The 10,542-nt window shown below is 61.8% G+C and overlaps 1 protein-coding gene across 1 annotated transcript in view; it reads right to left on the bottom strand.

Moving 5' to 3' along the window:
- Positions 1-1,688: 1,688 nt before the first annotated feature.
- The window catches only part of KDM2A (lysine demethylase 2A), a 51,287-nt gene continuing 42,433 nt past the window's right edge, over positions 1,689-10,542 (bottom strand). Inside the window, exons 15-22 of the mRNA XM_064452937.1 lie at positions 8,779-9,045; positions 8,432-8,563; positions 8,263-8,352; positions 6,613-7,325; positions 5,291-5,454; positions 4,791-4,949; positions 4,428-4,643; positions 1,689-4,278 (exon numbers count right to left, since the gene is read on the bottom strand). Of these exons, the coding sequence (XP_064309007.1) occupies positions 4,097-4,278; positions 4,428-4,643; positions 4,791-4,949; positions 5,291-5,454; positions 6,613-7,325; positions 8,263-8,352; positions 8,432-8,563; positions 8,779-9,045 (1,923 nt within the window). The 3' untranslated portion in view covers positions 1,689-4,096. The remainder of the gene's footprint in view (positions 4,279-4,427; positions 4,644-4,790; positions 4,950-5,290; positions 5,455-6,612; positions 7,326-8,262; positions 8,353-8,431; positions 8,564-8,778; positions 9,046-10,542) is intronic.

Genomic DNA, 10,542 nt, shown 5'->3' with positions numbered 1-10,542 from the left:
ACAACCCCAACTGCCGCGGGGGGCCCGGGCCGTGACGGGTCCCTGCAGAGGGGGCTGGGGGACGGTGAATGTCACCTCGGTGGCCCTGCAGCCCACGGCCAGCTCTGGGAGAGCTGCGGGACCAGTGTAGCCCCTCGAGGCGGCTGAGAGTCTGCCCCGGCCCCAGCTCCGCTCCCGGCAGCCTCCCGGCCTTTAAACCCGGCCTTCAAAACCAGCCTTCAAACCTGGCCTTTAAACCCAGCCTTTAAACCTGGCCTTGCCGAGGAGGGAGAGAAATAAATCCCTGCAGAAAGCCGGCCTGGCACGTCCCTGTCGGTCTGACCCCGGCCTCGGTGCAGCCGGGGGAGGTGGGAAATGCCTTTGGCTCGCCCAGCTTGGGGAGATAAAACCAGTCCCAAGCTGAAGCCGGTCACGGAGCCGGCCTGGGCGCTGGGCAAGGCACCGGCAGGTCCGGCCGTGGGGAGCTGCCTGCGCTCCCTGCCCGCGCTCCCTGCCCGCTCCTCGCCAGGCAGGTTGCAGAGGTGGGTCTGCTGGGGAGGGGGAAATTGCGCTGAACCGCGGCTGCCGTGGAGGGGCTGCCCTCCGTCGGGGCGCGAGCGGGAGAGCAGCAAAGCCCTCGCCTCCGGCAGCCCAGGAGTCCGCTGGGAGGGAGCGGTTTTCCCAAGGGAGGCAGAGGATGGGCAACAGCCCCGCGCAGCCTCGGGTGGCCTGTGACCATGGCTCACCCCTGGGGCGGGAGGTGATGGGACACGGGGACGGCTGCCACCACCCCCAGGAGGTGATGGGGACACGGGGACGGCTGCCACCACCCCTAGGAGGTGATGGGGACACAGGGACGGCTGCCACCACCCCTAGGAGGTGATGGGGATACGGGGACGGCTGCCACCACCCCCAGGAGGTGATGGGGACACGGGGACGGCTGCCACCACCCCCAGGAGGTGATGGGGACATGGGGACAGCTGCCACCACCCCCAGGAGGTGATGGGGACATGGGGACGGCTGCCACCACCCCCAGGAGGTGATGGGGACATGGGGACGGCTGCCACCACCCCCAGGAGGTGATGGGGACACGGGGACGGCTGCCACCACCCTTCAGAAGATGACGGGGACGCAGGGACAGCTGGCACCGCCACCCCGGGCTCAGGCCGCGAGCGACGCACGTGACCGTGCCCCAGGCTTCCTCTCCGGTGGCGTGGGCGGCGGAGGAAGCCCCAGTGCCGGGGGGGGGGGGGGGGGGGGCACAGGAGGTCCCCGGGGGGAGGGGGTGCCAGGGTACAACCCCCCAGCCCCGGCCTCATCCCCTCCGCTTCCCTGGCAGACAAACAACGGGCAGAGCCCAGACGCAGGGTTTTGGTTTTTCTTTTCAATTTTTTTTTTTATTCCAAAAAATCCACCCCCAAGAAACAAAATATTTCCCTTCAGAGGCTGGTATCTTCCCTCCCCCCACAACATCTCTCCCATCCCTGTGGTAATATGTTATGAGCAAAAGATCCTCTCTAAAAAACCAGTATCGGAGAATGCTTAGAAAAAGGAAAACCAAACCAAAAAAAAAAAAAAAAAAAAAAAAAGACCAAAAAAAGCCAAAACCAAACAAAAAAAAAAATTTGCCAACTAGCTCCCCCCCCCTCTGCCCCCAGACAAGAAACCCCCAACCCAAACCATACCGACTGAGAGAGCGTAAGACTTGGTTTGCTTTTACCCTTAATGCTTACATTTAATTTTAAAGCACAAACATCAGAGATGGACTCTAAATCGCCAACAAAAAAATATATATTTACAATATTTCTCCGGGGGGGGGGGGAGGGGGAGGGAAGGGGGAATTGAAACAAAACAAAAACACAACCAAACCCTTAAACAATAGTGACTTTTCTTGCAGGAGTTGTCTTTAGGGAGCAGTCTGGGTTGCTTTTAAATCACTAAGTGATTTTTATATATATAATTCTCTCTTTTTTTTTTTTTCCCCTCTCCTCCTTGTGGATTTTTCACCCCCTGCCCGCCGACGGAGGGCCGGGGTGCCCGGTGGGGGTGACGAAGGTCGCACGCCGGAGTCCTCCGCGGCCAGGGTTGGGGGGTACCGGGGTGGGCTCGCTGCGTCCCCCTCCCCGCCAAGCTCGGCCGCTCGCCCCGAGGGAGGGTCGGCAGCCGCCCCCGGCACGGCGGAGGGAGCCCCGCACCCACCTGCCCCCCGCCAAGCTCTGCCCCAGCTTCCTCTTTTTTTTTTTTTTTTCATTTTTTTTCCGTTTTCTCTTTTTTTTTGTTGTTTTTCAGTTTTTTCTTTCTCGTTGCAAAACTCAAAATCAATCCAAAGGAAAAAAAGAAAAGCTTCGATTCTTCCGACGTCTTTCACGGGAGCCACCGACAAGAGAGACTAAGGCAGGCGGCCTCCACCGCCCCGCTGCGGCCAGGGGCCCGGCTCTCCGTTCTTCCTCTCGCCCGGGGTTCGTTTCTGCTCAAAGCCCTCCGGATTCACCGCGTGGCGAAAGCGGCCCTTGTCCCGAGGCACCGCGACAACCGCCCCCTCGCATCCCCCTCCGGCGGAGGACGCGCCACCGGCCCCCGCGGAAGAAGGGTCGGCGGCCGTCTCGTCTCCCTTATTGCTTCTGAAGCAGCGGGGCGGCGCGGGCTGCCCTCGGCGGGAGCCCCCAGCCCCTCGGCCGGCCGCGCCGGGGCTGGGGCTCGCTGGCACCGGGTGGGCCGCTTTGTGCTATCTGCCAGGGGGGGCCGGGCCGGGGAGAGCCGTGGCCTGACACCGGGGGAGAGATGGGGAGCGTCCGGTCACAGGCAGGACAGGGAGGGAAATAAAATAGTGACCCAAAAGAAGATTCCAACCTTTTTTCCTTTTTTTTTTTTTTTTGTTTTTCTTTTTTTGACTTTTTTTTTCATTTTTTTGTTGTTTGTTTTGTTTTTTTTTTTCAGTTTTTTTTTTTTTAGGGTTTTTTTTTTTTTAAAGTGCAAAAAGCTCTCTGCTGCCCTAGAGAGAGGTTCTTTGGACCGACCATTCATTGCAAAGGAAAAACGGCAGCTAAAAGGGGGTGGGGGGGAAGGAGAGGACAACGCAGCGGGGCATTCGTGCCAGTTCGGTCCCAGGCCACAGCGCCCTGGGCAGACAGAGCAGCCTTCGCCCCTCCGGCCGCGGCGGCCCTAGAGTGCTTCACGATGCTGGGCCACGCGCAGGGAGCTGGGGAGGAGGAGGAGGCAGCTCCTGTGTCCCCCCGCGCGCTCACTCACCCCTGGCTGATGCTTTCCGAGTCCTCCCTGAGCTCTGATGTACCTGTGGTTTCTCCCCTGCTCCCAGCCGGCGCCCGGCCCCGGCCGTCGCCTCTGCGCGGGGCTGCGTCGGGACAGACAGTGCTCCGGGAAGGCCGGCGCTGCCCCCAGAGCGGAATCGCACCGTCCCCCCAGCCTCGCCTCCCCGGGCAGGGGGAGAGCGGGTTACAAAGCCCCTGCTCCTGGCCAGCGGCCGGAGAACCCGCGACACCCTGGCTGTGGGGCTCCTGCCCTCGACACAGAAAGAGCCGCCCGGATGCGGGGGAGCGGTGGGAGGAGGAGGGGGCTCGGTCACAGCCCCTGCAGCCAGACGAGGGAAACCGTGAGGGGGCTGAGAGCGTAGGGCAAGCGACGAGCTGGTGGTGGCACAGAGGGGTACGTTTTGTTCCAGCTCTGCTCCCACTTCCTTGGAGAGACCTTGACCCTCAAGCTTTGTGCTAACGGGGAAGTGACAAGTGTTTCAAGGCAAGGAGACGATGGGGAGGAGGGGAAAAGCTGGGGGAAGAGGGTGCCCCGTTTCTCTGCACAGAGACATCTGTTACAACCTCCGCCTCGGGAGCGGCCAGCCTCTGGGCTGAGGCTCCCTGCCATTTGCCCGTTCCTCCTCTGGTACTGGCCAACCTGGCGGGACATCTTCATCAGCAGAAGTCCCGGGGGAGGAGGAGGAGGAAGGACGGTGGAGCGAGGCCAGCAACGGCCCTGCCTGCCAAGTCAGGTGGGAGGCAGCGGCAGGACACGGAGGGCAAGGTGGGGGATGTGGAGGAGCGGCTCTCCGAGAGGGGTGGGATGGGCTCTTTTCCTTCTCCTCAGTCTGCCCCGGGGAGGGTCTCTAGCTGATTTTTTGGATCAGCTTCTCATCGGACAGGCAGTAGAGGCTGTTGATGGACAGGTCCGAGATGAAGTGCTCACAGGCTTTGCGGGTGATCTGTTTGCAACCTCGCAGGTCGATTAGAGTGACGTTGGAGATGCGGCGCAGGTACAGCAAGGCCTGGTCCGTCAGCTTATTGCAGCCTGCGGGAAAGGGGAGAGGAAGAGTGAGCCCCAAACGCCTCCGCAAAGCCAGAGCCGAGTGCCCGTCTCAGGCCGGGAGGGCAGGTGGGGAGGAGGAAGCCGCTTTACAGCGGCGAGCCCAGCCAGGCCACCGAGAGCAGCGTACCCACCTGCCATGTTGAGCTCGGTGAGGGAGTTGCGTGTGGAAGAGCCCACGGCCGTGAGGAGGTTGGCTGACTGGTCCGTAAGGTGGTTGCAGTGGCTGAGGTCGAGGCGGGAGAGCAGGGGCATATGGCGGATGATCAGCCGCAGCGTGGCGTCGGTGATGTCCAGGCCGGCGAGCCGGAAATCGATCATGTTGCGGAGTTTGCTGCGATTGTCCTGACCTGCAAAGGGAGAGGGGAAAACCTGAGCCCGGGCTGCCTGCCCTGCCGGGTTGGGGTATTCCGGATCAGGCATAGCCTCCTTGTTCCGCAGCTAGCACATCACCCTCCTCCAACTCCCCGCCGCCCCAGCTTTGCCCCACAGCTTACTGGGTTTGTCTGTCGGAGGCGTGAGTAAGTCCCGGATCTGAGGGTCCTTGATTCCTACTGCCCACCGAAGATCGAGGGTCCTGAGAAGGGGGCAGCTGGAGGTACTGAGAGCACAGACCGCAGACCAGGAACAGCCCGCTAAGATGAGGTCTTTCAGGCCTGCCGGGAGAAAGGGAGAGAGGTAACGAGTCAGATGGGTTTTGGTCAGCTCCGAGGCATCCCAGATCTCAACCCTCTTTCTCCAGACATGAGGAAACAGCTCCCCTTCCTGCCTGGGGTGGGACAGGGAGCCAGGCTCTCTGAAGGAGAGGTTAACAGACAGCAGCAGGAAACCACATCGCTATCAGCTGCCTGCTGGGTGAGGGGATCCAGGCACCTAGGAGTTTTCCCGCTGGCAGGTACCAGGGTGCAAAGCCTGTCTCTCACCGTGGTCCAGCCGTCAGGAAGCCTCGTAGCAGGCTGGTGGCTGAGGTAGGGACCCCTCCCCAGCCCACGCTCACCTGGCAGCCTGTTGACGAGCCACGTAAGCTGTTTTTTGGAGATATTGGTCCAGCTGAGGTCGAGGCTGACCGGCTGTCTTTTGATGATGCCGCTCAGCGCCTGGGGGGTGATGGACTTGCACCTGCTCAAATCTATCTTTGTCCACAATCTCTTGTCACAGCACCTGGGGATGAGGACAAGGCTGAAAGTTGAGCCCCAAGAGCCCCGTGGGACAAAAGACGGCCAGTGGGTTGCCTGGCTTCCGGAGGAGCCTAGCCCCAGCGTGGTCCCAGCCACAGCTCAAGGCTGCTTTGCCTGGTTTCCCTGGGTTTCCCCGAACATGTTTTTGAGGGCATCTGACCACCCAGGGATACCCAGAACAGCCCCAGTGGGGTTTTGCTGCCACATAACAAGACTCTGAGTCGCAGCTGTCAGCCTACTTGCCCCCTCCTGGGTGCTCCTCCTGCCAGGGCAAAGATCTTAGGCATCCTTGCTCCCAGCAGGCAAAACACAGCCTGGTCCCACCCCACAGCCTCAGCAACGCTCACTGCTTCGCTGGGAGCTGCGACAGAGCCTGGAGGTGGCACAAACTCCTCACCTCCCATGGGAGCCTGGGGAGACCCGGGACCTGGTGGCAGCTCAGCTATGCCCCTGAAGATGCCACAGGAGTGGCAGGTGAGGGGATGCTCTCCTCCAGCCACCGCACCACACCATTCCCACCGGCCGCTGATCAAAGTGGGCCGGTCCTTCCTCATCGTGCCATTCCCGCTGCTTGGCGGTTAGAAACCTCCCAGTTTCCAGTCCCCGGTCTGTTCCCAAGCCCTCCATCCACAGCTGTCCCAGTGCCAGCATTGTCTTCAGGCCTGCTGCCCCCCGAGGCTTTTCCAGCCAGCAAACCCATCCACGCCTCAGCCTGCCTTCCCCTGCCTGCTGGGAGGCCGAGGCAGGATGGGAGGCAGGGAAGCGCAAGGACCACGTTGGGCAGCAGGTGAGGAAAGGGCATCGGCACCTCACAAGGACACAGGAGGGGACACCAGTGCTCAGGTGACAGCACAGACTGCCACCGCCTCCCAACAGAAGGGACAGGAGGAAGGCAGTAGAAGGGGACAATAAAGACCAGGGCATATATGGCAGAGCTGGCCGCTGGCTCCAAGGGCAATGCTGCCTGGCAAATTCCAGCTCCGAGGAGTGAAGGGAGGGCACTGAGGCAAGATCCCTTCCCCTCCCTTCCCTCCACCTGCCCCCTCAGGCACAAAGGCTTGGCATGGCCGTGCCCAGCCTAGGGCTCAGGACGTGGGCAGGCCTGGCTGTGCTGCCCCCCGCCACGTGTCCCCACACTCACCACTTGTACCAGGTCTTGCACACCCGCATGCACTCGCAGAGCTCCCTGCGAGTGAGGTAGCGGAAGACGGACATCCACACCTCGCGCTGCATCCAGCTCTCATCGCCCTCCTGCGCCCGGCCCCCTCGGCCGTTGAGCCGGGCCGCCCCACCCTCCTCCGTGTTCTCGTCCTCCTCCTCCTCTTCCTCCTCATCCTCCTCGGCAGCTGCCTCCTCCTCCCCCCCGCCCCGCAGGGGCATTCTGGCAGGCGCGTGGCGCATGACCACGCGGGGAGAGTGCTGCAGGTTGGTGGAGGAGGCTGTGATGGCTTGCAGCTTGGGGACGATAGAAGTGCCGTGGACGTCTTTGGTGGGGCGTTGGAGCGTCACGGTGAGGTAGGAGCCGTGGAGCTTGGCCTTCTCCACCTCTGACAGCTCCTTCTTGCCGCTGGGGTTGTTCTCCTTCTCCCGCACCATGGTTCGCTCGGTGGCCTGGAGCCGCAGCAGCTGCCGTCGCTTGAAGCGCTCGTCTCTGCTGGCGCTGTGGTGGTCGCTGGGGCCGGCCCCCGGGGACGAGCGCGTCACCACGCCTCGCGGCGACGCTGGGTCGTGGATCAGCTGCAGCATGGGGGTGGGTGAGTTGGGCGGGGGGGTCAGGGGCTCCTCACAACTCCGCAGGGGCCGCAGCACCTTGGCTTGCGCCGTGTCGTCGTCGCTCTCCTCCACCTTCCGCTTCTGCGGGGAAGCGAGGCGGCAGGTTAGCGGGGATGGAGCCACTGTGGGCCTGGGGAATGCGTCCCCCCTCTCGTATTCCTCAGGGGAACATGCATGGTGCTGGCAGGGCCTGCACCAGCAGTGCCCAGTACCACCGGGACCAGAATCCACCCACACCAGCAACCCACGTTTTCCTTCCCCCTTGACAAAAGGGGTGTCCCCTGAGGTTGGGGGTGGCTTCCACTCCATGCTTAACAGTCCCCTGCCTCTTGCAGTGGAAACTCTCAGGATCACAGCTCAGCACAAGATACCGTGGGGCCAAGGGGTGCTCATCACATCTGCTTGAAGTGCTGGGGGACCCAGGAACCACGCAGATGTGCACCCCAAGCATGCGCATCACCCAGGAGAAGGTGAAGGTGCCCCAGGGCGGCTGCTCCCGGCCTGGCTTGCCTTAGCTGCCACACTTCCATCCACAGCAGCGGGCACGGTCCTAGAGGTGATGTGGCAGCCGTAGGCCCGTGTCCTGGGCAGCGCTGGCAGCCGCCAGCGGGCCAGCTGCCGCCGCATGCAGTCCGCTTGCTGCCTGGCGGAGGAACCCAGCCGCCCCTGCCGCTTCTGCGGGAGCCTGGCCTTGGCCTGCTGACGGGCCCTCTGGGAGCCGGGGACAGAGAGCAGGGGGCTGTCAGCTCACCCCTCTGCAGGGTCCCAGGACCAGACTGCAGCAGCCTCTGCCGGCAGGATGCTGCCAGGGCGCTGAGCGCTGCTGTGCTGCACCCCAATGACCCCCGTTCTCACTAGCCACTGCCCAACTGGCCCCCTGGTTTGCGCCCTGGTGCCTGCCCGCCCCTCCAGCTCACCCACACAGCCCAGCCTGGTTGAACACTGCCTATCCCTCAGCAGGATGCAGTGGGATGGAGGACATGTGTCCTGCCCTGCCACAGCAGAGCTCGCCTCCTACCTGGCCCTTCTCTGCGTCGTCACCCTGGTAGCATTTGGGGCACTCCCAGCAGTTGGGGAGCTCATCGTTGAGCAGCCCTTCCCCGTCCATCTGCAAAGAGAAGAGGGCAGTCAGCAGCAGTCCTTCCCCACAGCCAAGCCCAGTCTTCCCCAGCGCCCACACCGCTCACCTGCAGGCAGCCAGGGTGAACAATCTCGTTGCAGATACAGCACTCCATGAGCTTCTTCTCAAAGTCCTGTGAGTCCTCGTTCTGATCTACCTCCCCACAAAGTGCACACGTGACCGAGTGAGGCAGCCTGGGCTACAAAGGAAAGCAGGGGTGAAACCAGGGCGAGATGGTGCAGCCTTCTTCCTTTCTTCCTTCTCTCCCCCACTGCCTGAATCAAGGGGAAGGGGCCAACTATCCCCCAGGAATCCAACTTGGTCATTGCCCTCCTCTCTCTGACCCTGATCAGCCAGAGAGTTGCTGCCAGGCTGCAGCAGACTTCTGAGAAAAGAATCAAGCTGCAGACTCACCGCTAAGCATTGCCGGAGGACGCAGGACTGCTTCATGCGGCCAGGCCCACCAAACTTCTTCATGTCCCTGCAATAGTGGCACATGCCACACTCGCCCTGCATGCAAGCCTTGCATTTTCGGCACCGCACCCGCCTCCGCCTGGCGCCTGACACGATGGGAGAGACCGTAGGCCTGACCGGCGTTGGGCGGGGGGTTGGCTTCATGGTGTGTGGTTTGGTGATGGGGATGGTGGGCAGCCGCACCCTCAGCCGGGCCTGGAGCTTTAGCTGGCAACAGAAATAGAGAGGGAAGTGGCATGAGATGAGCAGACTGCTGCGTTCAGCTTGGATCAGAAAGCCTCTGCTTGCCATCTCCCTCGCTGCGACCTCAGATAACGTGTCAGGGAGCAGTCCTGCTCCCTCAGCTCTCTGCAGACAAGGAACCTGTATTAACGCTGCCCCAGGCAGCAATCCTTGAGCACATTTGACCTTCGCCACACCACCCCAGGAGCTCTTCTTCCTCCCACCCTCCATCAGTAGTCGGAAATAGGCCTGGAAAGGGCTGCTGATTCTCAAAAGCACTGCAGTGCTCCGACAACAGCCACTCTTTCCTTCTGAGACAAGGAACGAAGTCCAGCTGGGCAGCCAGAAAGGCTCTCCTCTCTCTGTGGCACCCAGGTCCCTCTGCCAGCTGCGCAAGGGGACAGGGCTGAGCTCCGATGTAAGTGCTTTGACCACTCTTTCCCACAAGCTTGAGAGGCATGCTGGAAACACTCAAGCACCCCTTTACAGCGCGGGTGGGACAGCGCAGGTCTCCAGCAGCCACCTGCCACACCACGGGCCGTCAGCCCTCGCAGCAAACACACTGGCTGCAGCACCCTTCTGGGATCAGCCGTGATAGTGTGCACCACAGCTGATGGGCTCAGGGAAGGGCAGGCACCCAAAAAACCCAGCACGAGGGCAGGGTCGGGGATGTGCCAAGCATCAGAGTGCCGCATCCAAAGCACGCAGATATCTCCAGGTCTCTTCTCCTGGAAAAGCTGCCCAAGATGCTTGTGCTGCTGAAGGACCAGAAAAATCACACTGCATCTCCTTGGGCAGGGCAGGGCAGGCAGAGACAGGCACCTCCAAAGGGCAATCTGAGCTTGTTTGTCTCCAGACACCCAGACGGGGTGTTACCCACCCTTCCCAGTGCAATGGGGTCCTGCTCTTCCCATACGCCTGCCCGTGAGCCTGTCTCCTGGCAGGAAGGAAGCAGTGACCTACAGGAGCCATGCTGGCGGGCTGCGGGAAGGCAGCCTGCAGAGGGGAAGTCCGGCCAGCCAGCGGCAGGCTGCTCCTCACCTCCACCTACCCAACGAGCTTAGCCTGGGCCATGGTCCAGCTTTGGACCCCGGGTTATGAGCACAGCTGGAGAGGGAAGGGCAGGGGCACATGGAAAGGTGCCTTTCCCAAGAAGCTGGCTGCTACCTGCAGCCTCCCCAGGCTGCCTTCCTTAGGGTTGCAAAAGCCAATGCTACAAGCATGGGCAGTGTGCTGGCAGGGACTGAAGGGGCACACTCACCTAGCGGTGAGGGGCCAGCCTGCCCACCGAATGGGCAGAGCTGATGCTGCTGATCAACCTCCACACCTCGCCCTTCATCTCTTGGGGAACGCAATAGCAATACGTTCCCCTGACACGCAACGTTACTCATGCCACCCCAGACCCCCTTATCAAGCCAGATTGCTGCCAGGAGAGCACCCTTTAGAGCATCAACCCTTCCAGCAACAGCAGGGCTCCAGCTC

Source organism: Phalacrocorax carbo, chromosome 5, assembly GCF_963921805.1.
Source record: "Phalacrocorax carbo chromosome 5, bPhaCar2.1, whole genome shotgun sequence".
Lineage (NCBI taxonomy): Eukaryota > Metazoa > Chordata > Aves > Suliformes > Phalacrocoracidae > Phalacrocorax > Phalacrocorax carbo.
This window is presented reverse-complemented; position numbering and strand designations above follow the sequence as displayed.